Source organism: Bubalus kerabau, chromosome 4 (assembly GCF_029407905.1).
Source record: "Bubalus kerabau isolate K-KA32 ecotype Philippines breed swamp buffalo chromosome 4, PCC_UOA_SB_1v2, whole genome shotgun sequence".
NCBI classification, from domain to species: Eukaryota; Metazoa; Chordata; class Mammalia; order Artiodactyla; family Bovidae; genus Bubalus; species Bubalus kerabau.
In genome coordinates, this window is record NC_073627.1 from 94,567,770 (window position 1) to 94,584,010 (window position 16,241).

Here is a 16,241-nt window from a genome sequence, read left to right on the forward strand (position 1 = left end):
TGATGTAATGGGATAGATTTTATAGTATGGAGAAGGTCAGTGTTCTGTGGGAGCAAAGATGAGGGACAACTGACTCAAGTCTGGGTGATGGCAGGAGTTCAGGGAGCTTTCTGGAGGAGGGCAATGTCTGAATTGAGGCTGATGTTGCTGGATACTGGTGGCAATCAGGTATAGCAGCAGCATTTATTATGCCCAAGTCCCTGAGATATGAGAGACCATTGCAAGAAAGGAAACTTTTCTCCTTTATCCCCTTGGGGATACTTGGGGCCTATAAATTAAATGGACAAAAGACAGATTAGGAAGAGAAGAGAAAAACAAGTTTAACTGCATACATACATATGAAAGTTAGCCAAGAAATGTGCCTCAAGGAGGTGGTTGGAATTGGAAACATATCATTTAAACAAAGGATGATGAAGTGTGAAGAGGCTAAACAAAAGAAGAGGATTTTGGGGGCTACTGGATGCGGGTAAGTTATGGGAAGATGATTAGAAAATGTATGCTAAATAAGAATTGTTTAGTAAGGTTTTCATGCAGATAAGGGGCTTCCCAGGTGGCACTACTGGTAAAGAACCTGCCTGCCAATTCAGGAGACATAGAGACGGTGGTTCGATTCCTGGATCAGGAAGATCCCTGGAGGAAGGCATGGCAACCCACTCCAGTATTCTTGCCTGGAGAATCCCATGGACAGAGGAACCTGGTGGGCTGCAATCCATAGGGTCACAAAGAGTTGGACGTGACTGAAGTGACTCAGCATGCATGCAGGCAGACACACAGATGAGAGTCCTCTCAGGTGCTTAAGAGTTATCTCTGGGCTAGTTTTCTTCCTAGTGTGGGAGAGGGAAATATCTTTAATAAAAAGAAAATGATGCCCTAATTTTATAAAGAAAGGAGGGGAGCAGAGAGCTAGTTGCCTTCAACTTGAAATACTCTTTATGTGAAAATGACATTTTGGGGTGACATACTCTGATCCCCTTCACTACGATCTCTTCAGGGTTTGTCAAGAAGCTTGGGCGCCCTGCAGTTCTAGTGAGGATAGGCTGGTTAGTGAAAGACAGGTGCCAAGGGACATTGCCAACAAGCTGTGGCAAGGACAGTGATGAGCCACTGAAGTGTCACTAAAGTATGAGCAGTGGTCACCTTGCTCCTGGCTCTAAGACTCTGGTCAGTTGTTAATAATTTAGGGCTTAAATAGGCTTTGATGGCTTAGGTTGAGAATTTAACATATTTGTGTGCCTGTACATATGAATGTATATAGAGATTTATGCTATATATATATGTACATATATTTGTGTGTGTGTATATATATATATACACACACGTATATATATACGTATATATATATGTGTATATATATACGTATATATATATATACACACACACACATGTTTAACACATGCATAGAGATATATATTGGTATAGATACATATCAATCATTGTTTTTATGGAGGTATATTTTGATTTCCAACCCAGTAACTTATGAATAAACATATCAACTCACTTGTGACTTGTATATAGTTTTCATCTCCCATTTTTTTGCACCAAATCTCTCATTTGACCAGCAGAAGTCTCTGAGGCCTATCGTGAGATAAGGCATTTTGAGACTCTATGTGATTTCCTGAACAAATCATTGAGGGAGGTTTAGCAGTTCTTTGCTGTGTCACTATGTTCATATCTTAAAGAAATAGGCTAGAAATGGCAAAGAAATAGGCTAGCTTGTTCTTAAAATGTCTTCTGTGTCAGGCCCAGTACCCATGGTGAGTCTGTTTTGGATCTTAAACAACTACTGTGTTAATTAATTTCCCCTTTTACTGATGAGAAGAGTGAGGTGCATAGGTTAAATCAGTTGTCCATAAGTCATCCAAGGTGCTGACCATGACTCCATCATGCTGAAAGTTGGCAGATCTGTTTTATTGTGTTTCTTAATCTTGGGTTGATTGAGGGAATGTAGGCAGCCCCCCTCCCTTTTTGTAAATGAAATTTCAATGTATTCTGCAGACATGTGTCATGAAAAATGCTTAGGTTTTTTGACCTCAGGCTGAGATTTTCCTGTTGTTTTGACTTGCTTTCTACTTTTCAACTGAATTTACACTTATGTTTTTGGCTTATTTTCGAAAGGGCAGGACTCACCTATGGGCAAATTATGTGGACATGAGATTTTCTTTTGCTATTTCATCAGTTCACAGGTGTGGAAAGTCTTTCATGACCATTCAAGTGGTATGAATGGATTTCTTTGGTGATCGTTTTGGATTAGTGGGTTATAGAATATCTTGTTTCAGATCATCACAGATGCTGTATTTTAGAAAGCAGGAAAATATGGGTCCAAGATTTGAATTTCTCTTGTGGTTTGGGGCTATAGTCATTATCTTCTTAGTTGGTGGATGTGGCAAAACTTGAGCCTTTTCCATGAGTCAGCAAATCAGGCCTTAATATGTAGCATTTATGTGCCATCACACCTCTTTAATATTAGTATAGGTTATTATTATTTTTTTGGCGATAGCATTCCTGTATAACAAACCATTGTATGTGCCCACTTGGTACCACAGGCTGAATATATACAGTATATCAACTATGAAAACAGCTGTACATTGAAGAGTTAAAGAAAATTAAACTTTGGCACTTAATTACTTGTGTATTTATGTTTCCCCTTCTGTTTTGCTTGTCTAATCTGATAGATGTATGTGTGTGCGTGCTTACTTGCTCAGTCATGTCTGACTCTTTGTGACCCCATGGATGATGGCCCACCAGGCTCCTCTGTCCATAGGATTTTCCAGGCAAGAATACTGAAGAGGGTTGCTATTTCATCCTGCAGGGGATCTTCCTGACCCAAGGATTGAACCCACGTCTCTTGCATCTCTTACATTGTAGGTGGATTCTTCACTGCTGAGCCATCAGGAAAGCCCAGATGTATGTGGGGGAAGCCCTAATATTTACTGATAGTTGCTTGCTTATGAATGAGGACTCTATGATCATATAATCATGGGTGCTTTCCATGGTTTACATATGTGGCATAAAATACCAAGAATTGAGACTGTATTTGGCCCAAGGGTACTAATACACATATAGAATCAATACAAATGTCATTTATTCAATCAAAATTGATTGAACTTCTCTGGACTAAGAGAATTCCTGTCCTTAAAAAGCTCATCATCTACTCACAACAGCTGAAAAGTAGACCACTCATCATACTGTGATGAGTTTTAAATTTTAACCATGAAACCCAGAGGAGAGACATATTCTCTAGCCTGGAAAACTTTTGGGTACTTTTAGGTAGTGATGGGTTTTCTTTCTCTCATGGATCAGGAGCTAAATGAAAGGCAAACTTGTTTCATCTTTGTGTTTTAGAAAGGTTTTTTTTTCTCTGTGTTTTAGGTAGTATTTGAAAAGAAATGGTAAAGTTATCCTCATTTAGCGTCATGCTGGAAACCTGCATTTGCTCTGTGTCCTGAGAAGGTCTGCATCCCTACTTGGAGGGACTGATGAAAATGGCAGAGTGCTGCTGAGTGGCCTCTGGCTGTCCCTGCGGGAAGCTCAGACTGCTGAGTAGTAGGAGTGCAGTGGTCTGTCTAATGGGGAGTTCTTGGCCCCAATCACTTAACTCTTTTAACAACATCAGACCACATTTATGTCATGTTTCAATTTAAAAAGTGATTTTGCAAAGTGGAATGCATTGCTTCCTTGGAACATCCCTGTGAGGTAAACAGGACCAAGGAATTTTTAGCCCACTTCCGGCTTTTGTGTATATGTGCAGTTTTTTTCCCTCATTTTTTAAATTGCTGTAAAATACATGTAACATACACTTTTCCATCATAACCACTGCTTCAGTAGTAGTAAGTATGTTCATAAGGTGGTGCAGCCATCACCACTGTCCGTCTCTGCAACTCTTTTCGTGTTGTAAAACTGAAACTCTGTGTGCATCAAATAGTAGCCTACGCACCCCGCTTGCTTCCACCTCCCTCTCCCCAGGCTGCCCTTCCCAGCCCCTGGCAGAGGTGAGCGACTAACCCAAAATCTCACTGCCTGCACACCTGGGACAGAACCCAGCATTCTGCGTGTGTCCAGCATGCTTTCTCCTAAATCACACTGCAGTAGGGAACTGAAGAAGGATCACTAACAGATGTGGTAGAAGTTTCCCACTAGAAATAAGAGAACCCTCCAGTACGGCAGGAATTTTCATTTAAGTTTGAAAAAAATCAGTGAAGAAAACCAGCAGACTGAAATAGGAGCTGTATCTGTCTCTTGCCAACTAACATCCTGTTGTTATTTGTTTTGAATAAAGTGGAGGAGTACAGTTTGCTGTGCCTGAGGAAATCACGTTGAAAAGATGGCAGGCTCTGGGTTTAGCTTCCGGCTCTGTCCGTGACCTGCGGTGACTGTGGGCAAGAAAAACATTTTCTAAAGAGACTGTAAGTCCCACCTTCCATTTTTTTCAGTGAGTAGGATCTGGGCACACTTTATCTTTCATCCAAAAATGAATTTTCATTCTTTTCAACTGTCCTCACTTTGCTTTGGAACTCTCATCTCCCTTGAGCATGAGAAAAAAAAAACATTAAGTTGTCAATTAAAGATGACATCATCTGTTCAACATTCAGATGGCCTCTTTGGGAGACGCTCAGGTTTTCCTGATGGAGTAGGGGAGGTAAATGCCCATGCAAGTGAAAATTTAAACTCTGCGTCAGGCTGACATCTCCTGCCCCAAAGGTTCCCCCTCCTTCCTCTCCTTCCCAGATGGCCTCTGGGGCCAGGAGGAAGACACAGGGATGGAGCCCAGTCCGGGTGTTGCTCTCTGGTTGAGCGTCTCATCGGTTGTTTTTGCAGTGACCTCTGTCCTTGCTGTGCCTGTCCCGGAGTTACCTGTGATGGCTGGACCTGTCGGTGCGCCCATGACCCTGAGTGCTTGGCATTCTCCACTGCTGCCAGCTGGTCCACAGAGGCCAGAGGCCAGTGCCCACTCCCATTTGATCCCTGTTCTCTGCCCTTTGTCACCAGAGCTATTTTTTAAAAAACACCTTTATTTTGCAGTATCTCCATACTTTGAGAAAAGGTACGAGAATCATACAGAGAACTTCTGTCCACTCTGAATCTCTTTTTTAGCATTTTGCCACATTTGTGTTTTATTCTCTCTCTGGATACACATTGTTATGTATTTTTCTGAATCCTTTGGAAGTAAGATACAGCTCCAGAAAAGGTGGTCTAGAACATGAGTTCCCAACTGCCTGGCCATGGATCTGGCACCTCCTGTCAGATCAGCGGTGGCATTAAGGTTAGAAATAAAATGCACAATAAATATAAGTGTTTGAATTGTGCTGACACCATCCCCCCACACCAGGTCCATGTAAAAATTGTCTTCCATGAAGCTGGTCACTGGCACCAAAAAGGTTTGGAACCGCTGGTCTAGAAGGATGAATTGTAACCTTCCAATTGAACAAGGGATGGAAGTGTCTGGAAATAGCCCTTGTGTTCTTTCTTCTCTGCTCTCCTCTAAGTCTTCTTTCTTCCAGGTTAAGCTCCCTGAGTTCTTCCTTTTATGGAAAAGCACAAAGAATATAAAAACCACCCAAGTTCTTCAGATGATATGAAGGTTTATAATTTTGATTGAGGAAGCTTTTGTAATAAGTCTAAGCATGTATTATTTAAGGGTAGTTTATCTAGTTTATAAATCTAGTCTCTCACCTAATAGAATAATTATATTCTACATTGATGCTTTCTTTTTGGCCTTTTTTAGAATTTTAGGGCTTCCCTCTAAAGGTCAGGACTGCTGCTGCTGCTGCTGCTGCTGCTGCTGCTAAGTCGTTTCAGTCGTGTCCGACTCTGTGCGACCCCAGAGACGGCAGCCCACCAGGCTCCCCTGTCCCTGGGATTCTCCAGGCAAGAACACTGGAGTGGGTTGCCATTTCCTTCTCCAATGCATGAAAGTGAAAGTGAAGTCGCTCAGTCGTGTCTGACTCCTAGCGACCCCATGGACTGCAGCCTACCAGGCTCCTCCATCCATGGGATTTTCCGGGCAAGAGTACTGAAGTGGGTTGCCATTGCCTTCTCCAAAGGTCAGGACTAGTATGGCAAAAAAATGTTGAAATTTCTTTCCTTTGATTCTGACAGTGTTGGTGACAGGGTTGGGGGTGAAGTTGACAGTAACATGTGTTTTGGGGAGTGGAGTGCCTGGTAATTTCTGGGCTGTTGTTTCTCTCCCAGAAGCAGAAGTAGCACCTCTCCTTTTCCTCTGATCACTGGCCATGAGGATGGCTATTTGAAAACATCATCCATAGGACAGAATTTGGTCTGATGAGCAGTTTTCTTTATTAAGATAAGTTGGGTTATATGGTCAATAATATTAACCAATAGATTAACTGCAAATCTGGTGGTGGTGTCCACTGGAGTCCTGTGCTTGTAACTCCAGTGGGTACCATTCAGACTGTGCTTGTGTTGTGTTTAGTGGCTCAGTCGTGTCTCTTTGTGGCCTCATGGACTGTAGCTTCCCAGGCTTTTCTGTCCATGGGGATTCTCCAGGCAAGAATACTGGAGTGGATTCAGACTGTAGGTTATATTATATAAATGGTGCCTCCCAAAGCATATCTGTTAGTCTTTCTTTATTCATTCCTCTTGTCCCCTAAAGAGATTTTAACTTTGGTGAAAAAGCTTCAAGGATATTGTGTCATTTTATTAACTTTTGACATTTTATTTCATTTTTTCTTTTTAAAATGGACTCGCTTTTATTTCATTGTGCAGGAACATAGCCCATTGTGTTGGATTTATTGGGGGAAATTTTTGAATTGATTCTACTAATTGTGATTTGAATGAGAGAAAAAGTATAAACAATGAAGTTGTAAGCATACAACTTTTCATTTGAGACTAGGTCTACCAAGAGATTAAAAATTAAAGCAATATAAAGCTCAGTAATAAAAAGACAGATAACCCAATTAAAAAATGGCCAAAGAACCTGAACAGACATTTCTCCAAAGGTCAATATGTACTCAAACAGATACTCAGTATCATTAGTCATTAGGCAAATGCAAGTCAAAATCACAAGGTTCCATTGTTGGGAGAGTGTGTAATTTCCTCAGTTCTGTCTTTGCACAACAAAGATTTGAAACTGCAGACCAGTGTTACAGCTCGATTACAGCTTAGGGTTTTATTCAGCAACAAAGGATACTACACGCTGGAGGCATGAAGGCAGGTGGACTCCAAAGAAGAAGCCCCAACCTGGCTTGGCTTCCTCTTTTTATACGTTTTGTCTCCTCCCCGCAAGCCTGCCCTATGCAAATTAGGGCTAGCCAGGAAGAGGGCGTTTGTTTCTCCTGAGGTTCTCAGATTTTTCTTTTGTTCCCTTTTCATAGGCTTTTCCCTTTGTCTTTTAGCCACTGCCATTTTGGACTCCTTTTTCTAACTACCTAACACTATAATACACCCTAAGATGGACAGTAAAAAGTGTTGTCCAAGATATGGAGAAATTGAAAGCTTCATATGTTATTGGTAAGAATGTAAAATGACACAGTCATTTTAGAAAACGGCCTGACAGCTCTCAAAAGTATCAAATGTAGAATTATCATGTGATTCAGCAATTCCACTCCTAGATGAAATACATGTCCACACAAGAGCTCGTACATGAATGTTAATAGCAGCATTATTTATAATAGCCCCAAAGTAGAAATATACCCATATACCTATCAAATAATGAAATGACAAGTGAAGTGTGTTATATCTATAACAATGGATTATTATTTGGCAATAAAAAAATGACATACATAACAGCAACACAAATGAATCTTGAAAACCTTATGCTCTGTGAAAAAAGCTAATCATGAAAGACCATGTTACTTAATATCATTAATATAAAATGTCCAGAAAAGGTAAATTCATACATGTAGAAAGTAAATTAGTGGTTTCTTAGGACTAGAGGTAGAGGGAAATGGGAAGTGATTACTAATGGATATAGAGTATCTTTTGGGTGACAAAATGTAAATTAGATAATGATGAAAGTGATATACTATCTATGAATATTAAAAACAATTGATTGTGTACTTCAAATGAGTGAATTGAGTGGTCTGTGAATAATGTCTCAATATAGCCATTTAAAAATAAAGTGGTAAAATCAGGGCAAGATAAGGACATATTTTCTAGCATAGTAATAGTGTAAATGAAATATGATATGATATTTTTCCTTAACCTCTGTAAACCAAATAGCAAGATTTTTCTTTAGCTAAAAATACATTTTTTCTAACATCTGAGCATAACATCTAGGTTTTGCTCAAAAGTACAACAGGCAAGTCATTCTGTTCAGTTTTTAATAACTGTGCTTACTTTGGTGGTACACATTCTAAAACTAAAGCAGCATAAGGAACATCTAGCATGGCATCTTTGCAAGGGTGCATGTACCTTAGTGCAGTGTCTTATGTATATTTCCTTCCTTTATTGAAGAAAATAAGAGAAGACTTGGATAAATGTGTATAGGTATGAAAATATAATATTGTAAAGATAGCAGTTCTAGGTAAAATCTCTGAAAATGAAATCATGTCCCACTCAAAACTCAGCAGACTTCTCTTGTAACTTTACAATAACTGATTCTAAAATTTGTAAATAAGAATGAAATTGCAATAGCAGCCCAAGACCCACCGCTCCCGCCAACACCCTCTGAAAGAGCATTTAATGTAGTAGAGGATTTGTCCATTGGCATATATAAGAAAGCCATGAAAATGAAAATTGTGTGACTGGTGCAAACAGAGGCAAATATGTGAATGGATCCAAAGAGTGCCTGAAACTGCTTTATGCGTGTATGAAAACTTGCCCTGGGTTAGAGATTGCAGAGTCATTCAGTAGGTCAGAGAGTGATGAGTATAGCATGAACACATGTCAAAGATTTACTGATCAATGAAAAATCAGCAAGATGGTTAACATTTTTCCAAGAGCATTTGGGGGAACTGAAGAAAGAATGTTTGAATAAGATTTGTTATATACAAATATACAAAACTAATTAATTTCCTACAAGGCAAAAAAGCCATAACCTTATCAAAGTATTTGCATATGTGTCAGACCAAAAAAACTACAAATTAACATATTATTTTACAAAATATAGGCCCTAATGTATAGAAAATAACAAATCAAGCAAAGGTATATCCCTTACAAAATGAAATATTCCTTGGGTGGGCCTAGTTGTGCTCTAAAATAGTAGGCATACAATTGAGCTTACCTCAATGCTTGATTGAGCAGGCATACAATCTTTCTTTTGTATTATTTAGAATCCAATGAATAGCTGAAAGACAAGTTATTCATTACTGTTGGGATAATTGCCTATCCATAGGGGAAATACTTAAATTTAGATCACACTGTACACCAAGTGGATTCGAGATATACCTGCATGTTAAACCATTTTCTCCATGTATTTGAAGCATTTCTCATAAAAAAGGAAAAATAGATTCTTGATAAAATACTAGATAGTATTTTAAATGAGTGAATTAGATCTAAAATACAATTATTTAAAAAAATCTGTAGCATGATGTCCTTATTGTGTTATTAATATAAATTTTAAAATACTGAAGAATGTCTGGGATTTCCTATATATATATATATATATATATATATATAAGCATAAAAAACTAAACTCTTGTACCTCAGAGAAATAAAAAAATCCCTAGTATTGTTTTTAATAATTACTAAGTTCTGATAAATTCAAGTGTTTTTGTGCTTGATAAAGATGCTATAATTATAGCTTTGAAATGTGCAACCTTTACCTGGCACACCAGACTTAATTTTAACAGGACTTAATTAATTCAGTGTTTTATATGTATATTTATAGTATGTCAAGTTGTTGGGGTAAAGATATGGGCTTTTAAAAATTATCTTGGAAAAAATGGCAAAAGAGTAAGAAAACTGCACACATTATCTTATAGTATATACTTAAATTATGAATGGATCAACACATTAAATATTTAGAAGGTAAGCAGCATGGAAAATTATGTTATATAATCTTTGTGGAGGGAAAGTTTTTCTAAGTATGCCTTGAAAATCAGAAATATTAAAGGAACTGACTGCCACTGCTACTACTAAGTCACTTCAGTCGTGTCCAACTCTGTGCGACCCCATGGACGGCAGCCCACTAGGCTCCCCCGTCCCTGGGATTCTCCAGGCAAGAACACTGGAGTGGGTTGCCATTTCCTTCTCCAAGGAGCTGACTAGTTTTGATTAAATAAAAATTTAAATATTTGGGAGAAAGTTAAAGATAAGGCAGATGACAAATGGGGAGGCATTTTAATGTACATTTTAAAGAACATGCTTTTCTAGCCCTTATAAATGAACCTATAAGGGAACAGATAGGCAAGAATGGTCCGAGTCCTTTGAATCTGTCTTTTCTCCTTCCTTGCTTGTAAACAGAGATGCCAGTCATTGCCCTGGAGTCTGGTTTATCTGAGGGCTTAGCACTTCCTGGATTCTCCTGGTAAAAAGTTCTTGTGATGGAAAATAACCTTCCTTTAAGATACATTTCCTCTTATCCTTGACATTTTATTGTCTCTCGCCACCCACAGCTAGCCACCCTAGTAAAAAGAACCTTGATTTTCTCTAATTTGATGTATAAAATTTAGGGAACTTGATATGTTCAAGAAAAGATGAATGTTGGATATAAAATATTACTGGGTATTGGGAAGTCAGAAGGTAGAATATAATCAAACTCTACTTAATCTACAATAAGGACATTGACATTTTAGAATTAAAAACACAGAAAGAAAAAGCTTTCCTAAAGGAATGGTCAGTAACTTTTTCCTCTCTGCTCTACAGCTTGCGTACAGTTAAGGTGAATCATCAATGGGAGGTTGGAGATTCTATTATACACAGGGCAGGACTTATTCTTAAGCTCCGCGGAAGTTTCCTTCTCTCCAGTGGACTTGCCTCCATGTGTGTCTGTGAGGGTAGATGTGGGTCAAAGGGTGGCCTAAGACTCTGCAAACCAGATTGGTCTACACATCTTCTGTGTTACCTCAGCACTCTGTGGGGTATATATAATGGGAAATAGGCAGTTTTTTTAATGTAAGGTATTTTACAAAATGCACGCCTTTTACCTCCAGAATTTATCCTTAAGAAATAATCAGGAAAGTGAGTAAAGGGGCTTATTTTAGTGTTGTTTGTAATTGTGAAATATTGGGAGCAACTAACATGCCTCCGCATAATTGCACTCATCTCACACGCTAGTAAAGTAATGCTCAAAATTCTCCAAGCCAGGCTTCAGCAATATGTGAACCGTGAACTTCCAGATGTTCAAGCTGGTTTTAGAAAAGGCAGAGGAACCAGAGATCAAATTGCCAACATCCGCTGGATCATGGAAAAAGCAAGAGAGTTCCAGAAAAACATCTATTTCTGCTTTATTGACTATCCCAAAGCCTTTGACTGTGTGGATCACAATAAACTGTGGAAAATACCAGACCACCTGACCTGCCTCTTGAGAAATCTGTATGCAGGTCAGGAAGCAACAGTTAGAACTGGACATGGAATAAGAGACTGGTTCCAAATAGGAAAAGGAGTACGTCAAGGCTGTATATTGTCACCCTGCTTATTTAACTTATATGCAGAGTACATCATGAGAAACGCTGGACTGGAAGAAACACAAGCTGGAATCAAGATTGCTGGGAGAAATATCAATAATCTCAGATATGCAGATGATACCACCCTTATGGCAGAAAGTGAAGAGGAACTAAAAAGCCTCTTGATGAAAGTGAAAGTGGAGAGTGAAAAAGTTGGCTTAAAGCTCAACATTCAGAAAACGAAGATCATGGCATACGGTCCCATCACTTCATGGGAAATAGATGGGGAAACAGTGGAAACAGTGTCAGACTTTGTTTTTTTGGGCTCCAAAATCACTGCAGATGGTGACTGCAGCCATGAAATTAAAAGCTGCTTACTCCTTGGAAGGAAAGTTATGACCAACCTAGATAGCATATTCAAAAGCAGAGACATCACTTTGCCAACATGGATGTGAGAGTTGGACTGTGAAGAAGGCTGAGTGAGCGCTGAAGAATTGATGCTTTTGAACTGTGTGGTGTTGGAGAAGACTCTTGAGAGTCCCTTGGACTGCAAGGAGATCCAACCAGTCCATTCTAAGATCAGCCCTGGGATTTCTTTGGAGGGAATTATGCTAAAGCTGAAACTCCAGTACTTTGGCCACCTCATGCGAAGAGTTGACTCATTGAAAAAGACTCTGATGCTGGGAGGGATTGGGGGCAGGAGGAGAAGGAGACGACAGAGGATGAGATGGCTGGATGGCATCACTGACTCGATGGACGTGAGTCTGAGTGAACTCCGGGAGTTGGTGATGGACAGGGAGGCCTGGCGTGCTGCGATTCATGGGGTCGCAAAGAGTCGGACACGACTGAGTGACTGAACTGAACTGAACTGAACTGAACTTGCCTCCAAATGAGGGATGGGTAGCAAATTATGTTACCTCTATTCAGTAGACTGCTGTATGGACAGTAACCATGGTAGAGCAACTCTGTGTTGGGAAGAAAGGATTCAGGATAAATTAAGCATATAATGAAGGAAACCAAATATGTTATCCCGAAATGTGTCTGCCTCTTTGACATAAACATTATTTTGAGTTGAAGCCAATTAAGAAGCAGTAAAAACTGAAAAAATTCCCTCTTTCTGCCCAAAAGTAGGATCTAAATTCTCTTTTTACTGAAGACAGACTCTTACAGCTCAGACAGTCTGCAGACAGACTTTGTTAAATTCACCCTTGTCTTCCTAGTTACTTCTTTACCATTTACTCCTAGCCCTTTACCATTTGTCCTGCCAATTCTTCACAATTATATTGTTTCTTTGTCTGCAAGGAATAAAAGATTTCTGCTCTGGTCACTTTTTGGGTCTTCTTCAGTCTCTTCTGGAGATTCACATGTATGTGTATAACGTCACATTTTTATGCTTTTGTCTTGTTGATCTGTCTTTGTCAGTTTGATTTATAGACCCAGCCAGGGATGCTAAGAGAGTTGATGGAAACTCTTTCCTCCCCTACAATAATATTCCATTTCAATTAAGAAAACTAGAGATAGATACATAGATATACATGGGTAAAGATTTGGAAGGATATATACAAGCTACAATGTTACATTTGGATGGAGAGTTTTGGGAGGGGGCGATTTTATGAATTTCTTTTTTGTTAGACTGGAATGAAAAGAAAAATAAGTTTAGTTTATAGGGGCTGCATTTCAGGAATATTCACTTTGTAACTGAGTAGATTTTGCTATTTGATTTGCAAAATTGGTAAGAAATGGAGATGAGATATAAATAACTGAAGGGATTGTGTTTTGTTCTTGAATATATGTAGATTTTTCCTGTAAGACAAAGAAACAAAAACCTCACTGCCTTTTTTATCAACAGGCCTTCTCGTGTGGATATGGCAACAAGCAGCCAGCACTTCTCATCATTTGATTCAAAACAGACACCGGGACAGCACCGGACATCCAATGTGAAAAGGTCAGGAAGGGGGTGTGGGTGTCCTGGGGGACTGGGGAGAGCATTCCAACCTTTTGGTAAATTGTGATGTTGATGTTACAATAGGAATGGTGTCGCAAAGAACTGGACACAACTGAAGCGACTTAGCATGCACACGCAAGGTGGGGAGAGGTCTGGGCAGGTGTAGTGCTCATTTTACAAATCAGGGAAGGCTTCTCTGAGCTGCTCAGGCAGGGGTCCCCAACGGCAGGGTCACGGACCGGTACCAGTCCATGGCCTGTTAGGAGCCAGGCCATATAGCAGGAGGTGAGCAGTGGGTGAATGGGCGAAGCTTCATCTGTATTTACAGCCACGCTCCAGGGCTTGCATTACTGCCTGAGCTCCACTTCCTGTCAGGTCAGCAGCAGCATTAGATTCTCATAGGAGCACAAACCCTACGTGATCCTTGTGAGAATCATTCCAACACCTCCCCTAGTCATCCGTGGAAAAATTGTTTTCCCGGAAACCTGTCCCTGGTGCCAAAAAGGAAGAGGACAGCTATGCTAAGGCATTTAGTGAGTAGATGGCCCTGTTACGTAAAAGCTGAAACAAAACCAGATTTACCTCTTGGGTCACAACTCCCTTTTGGGCCTTTTTTATCTTAAAAATGTTTAACTATTAATTTTATTGTAAAATAATATAACCATATTGCCAGGCATCTGGGAAGGTGGAGGGGAAGATGGAGGAAAGAATTATGAGCACTTTAATACAGACTGTTAGAATTTTGGTGTATTTCATTGCTATATCCAGTAGGCATGTGCTGCTGGATATAGGTGTGGTCACACGTTTTTCATTGAATATTTTGATTATTTTTCTTACTATATTTTTCTTGTAACTTTGACTTAAAAGGGCATTTTAAGAAATTATCAGAGAAAATTCAGGAAATATAGAAAAGCACAAAGAGATAAAATATGTATTACCATCACCATAACTTTTTTGGTGTGTATTCTTTCTTTTTCTCTTCATATATAGAGGTTTTTCTGAATTGGGATCATGTTAATTTTACTCTTTGGTTACCTTTTTGAAGCATATCATGACATTTTTCCTTTCCACTGAATATGTTTTGTAATATATTATTAGATTATTAAGTACTATTCCTTCTTGTCCATTTTAGAATTATTTTAGTCAGCTGTCTGTTTTTGAATATGTAAGTTGCTCCTTTATTGGTTATTAAGACAGCTCTTTTAAGGCTTTAGTACCATGAAGGAATGCTTTCCATCTGTCCTTGCATGCTTACTAAACTTTAAATTATATAGCACATCGTCAGCATTTTAGATTTTCCATTTGAAATTTCAGCTATTTTTGAGTGTGTTCACAATACTTGTGGACTTGGCAGTTTTTCTTAGGACTCAACCCCCACAATATAAGGAAGGGGTGCAATATTCTAAGGATTGAGGAATGGAGCTGGAGTTGAAAATAACTTCTTAGGATCTGAAGGCATTTATTTTCCACATTGCTTTTTTATTTCATATGTCTCTGTTCATGGAAATCTGAGCCATCTTCAGAAATATGTATTCCTCCCTCATAATTGTTCTCCAACAGATCCAATAGTTTCCTAGGTAACCACTGCTTCAACGTGTATAGTGCTGAGTTTGAAAGCTGAGATAAAATAAATTAAAAAAAAATATTACTGAAAGCAATGACGAATAAAGGGTATATGTAGCAGTCAGAGATATAAGAGATCAGGGCTGGATCAGTAGACTGGGAATTTTCAACATACGTGTAGCTGTTGAAGGCATGAACTGTATGTGCTCTTTCCAAGAGAGAGTGAAACATAGGAGAGTGGAGAAAGGAGCCCTGTGAATACAGACAATGAAAGAACAGCTAATGGAATGATAGCATGCTGAGCTGTGGAGGTTTGAGGGACAGGAAGATTCCATGAGATGGTGACCGCAGTATGGGCAGTGGGTTGGGGAGAGGTGAGTTCTGGAATAAGGTCAACAGAGCCAGGTGCTGCAAAGAGGTCAGTATGGATACAGACTGGAAAGCGTCTTTTGTGTTTGTAGCTAGGTCATCAGAGACCTTTAGCTTCGATGGTTTCAAGGAAAATGTGGCAGGAGCAAGGCTGTAGTGGCTGAAGATGAACGGGAGGAGAGAAGTAGGGAAAGTGAGAATCACCTCCTTTTTGAAGTTCTTGTCCATGAAGAGAAAGAGTGGGAGAGGTTCAGGAGTAAAACAAAATCAAGAGAAAGTTATCTTTTTTGCTGATTTTTAAGTAGAGATGAGTGAGGTTTGTTCATGTTTCTGAGTTGGAAAGGGGGCAGAGAAGAAGAAGTTAAAGATCTATAAAGGAAGAAACAGAAGAGAAATGTGAGAAATAGAGCAAAGGTGTGTTCAAGTATTGCATTCATAGGTTTCATTTAAAAATTAAGATTTTTCTTTAAAAAAATTAATGAAAACTCCTACTCTGCCTTTTAATCAACAGGTTTTCTAATGCATTTGTAAAAATAAGTACTTGAAAATTTATTGTGAAACAGCCCAGAGGGACATCTGCAAAGCTGAGCAGTGTTCCAAAATTGAGCAAGTATGTGGGTAGTTAGACCGCTTAGAAAATAATAGTACCTTACCTCATGTAGTACTTATTCCTCATGTGACTATTGGTTCTACCAACCGCCAGTGTATTGCTCCTCCATACCAAGCCGTGTGGTAGTCAAGGAGGGAGTTTAGTCTCTATTTCACGAGCCAGCAGTCCTGGATGACAGGTGACATACCCAAGGTGCCACAGCCAGGAAGTGTTGAATTGTATCCTGGTGCTCTGTCTTCTCATTTCCTGG

General features: G+C 39.3%; 1 protein-coding gene across 7 annotated transcripts in view; it reads left to right on the top strand.

Moving 5' to 3' along the window:
* The window catches only part of TTC39B (tetratricopeptide repeat domain 39B), a 154,860-nt gene that overhangs the window by 72,392 nt on the left and 66,227 nt on the right, over nt 1-16,241 (top strand). For 5 of the 7 annotated variants that reach the window (XM_055578029.1, XM_055578035.1, XM_055578031.1 and 2 more), the window contains one exon: nt 13,354-13,449. In XM_055578029.1, coding sequence (XP_055434004.1) covers nt 13,354-13,449 — 96 coding nt within the window. Of the gene's footprint in view, nt 1-4,276; nt 4,404-13,353; nt 13,450-16,241 lie in introns of all 7 variants that reach the window. The other 2 variants (XM_055578034.1, XM_055578033.1) reach the window with 1 other exon arrangement.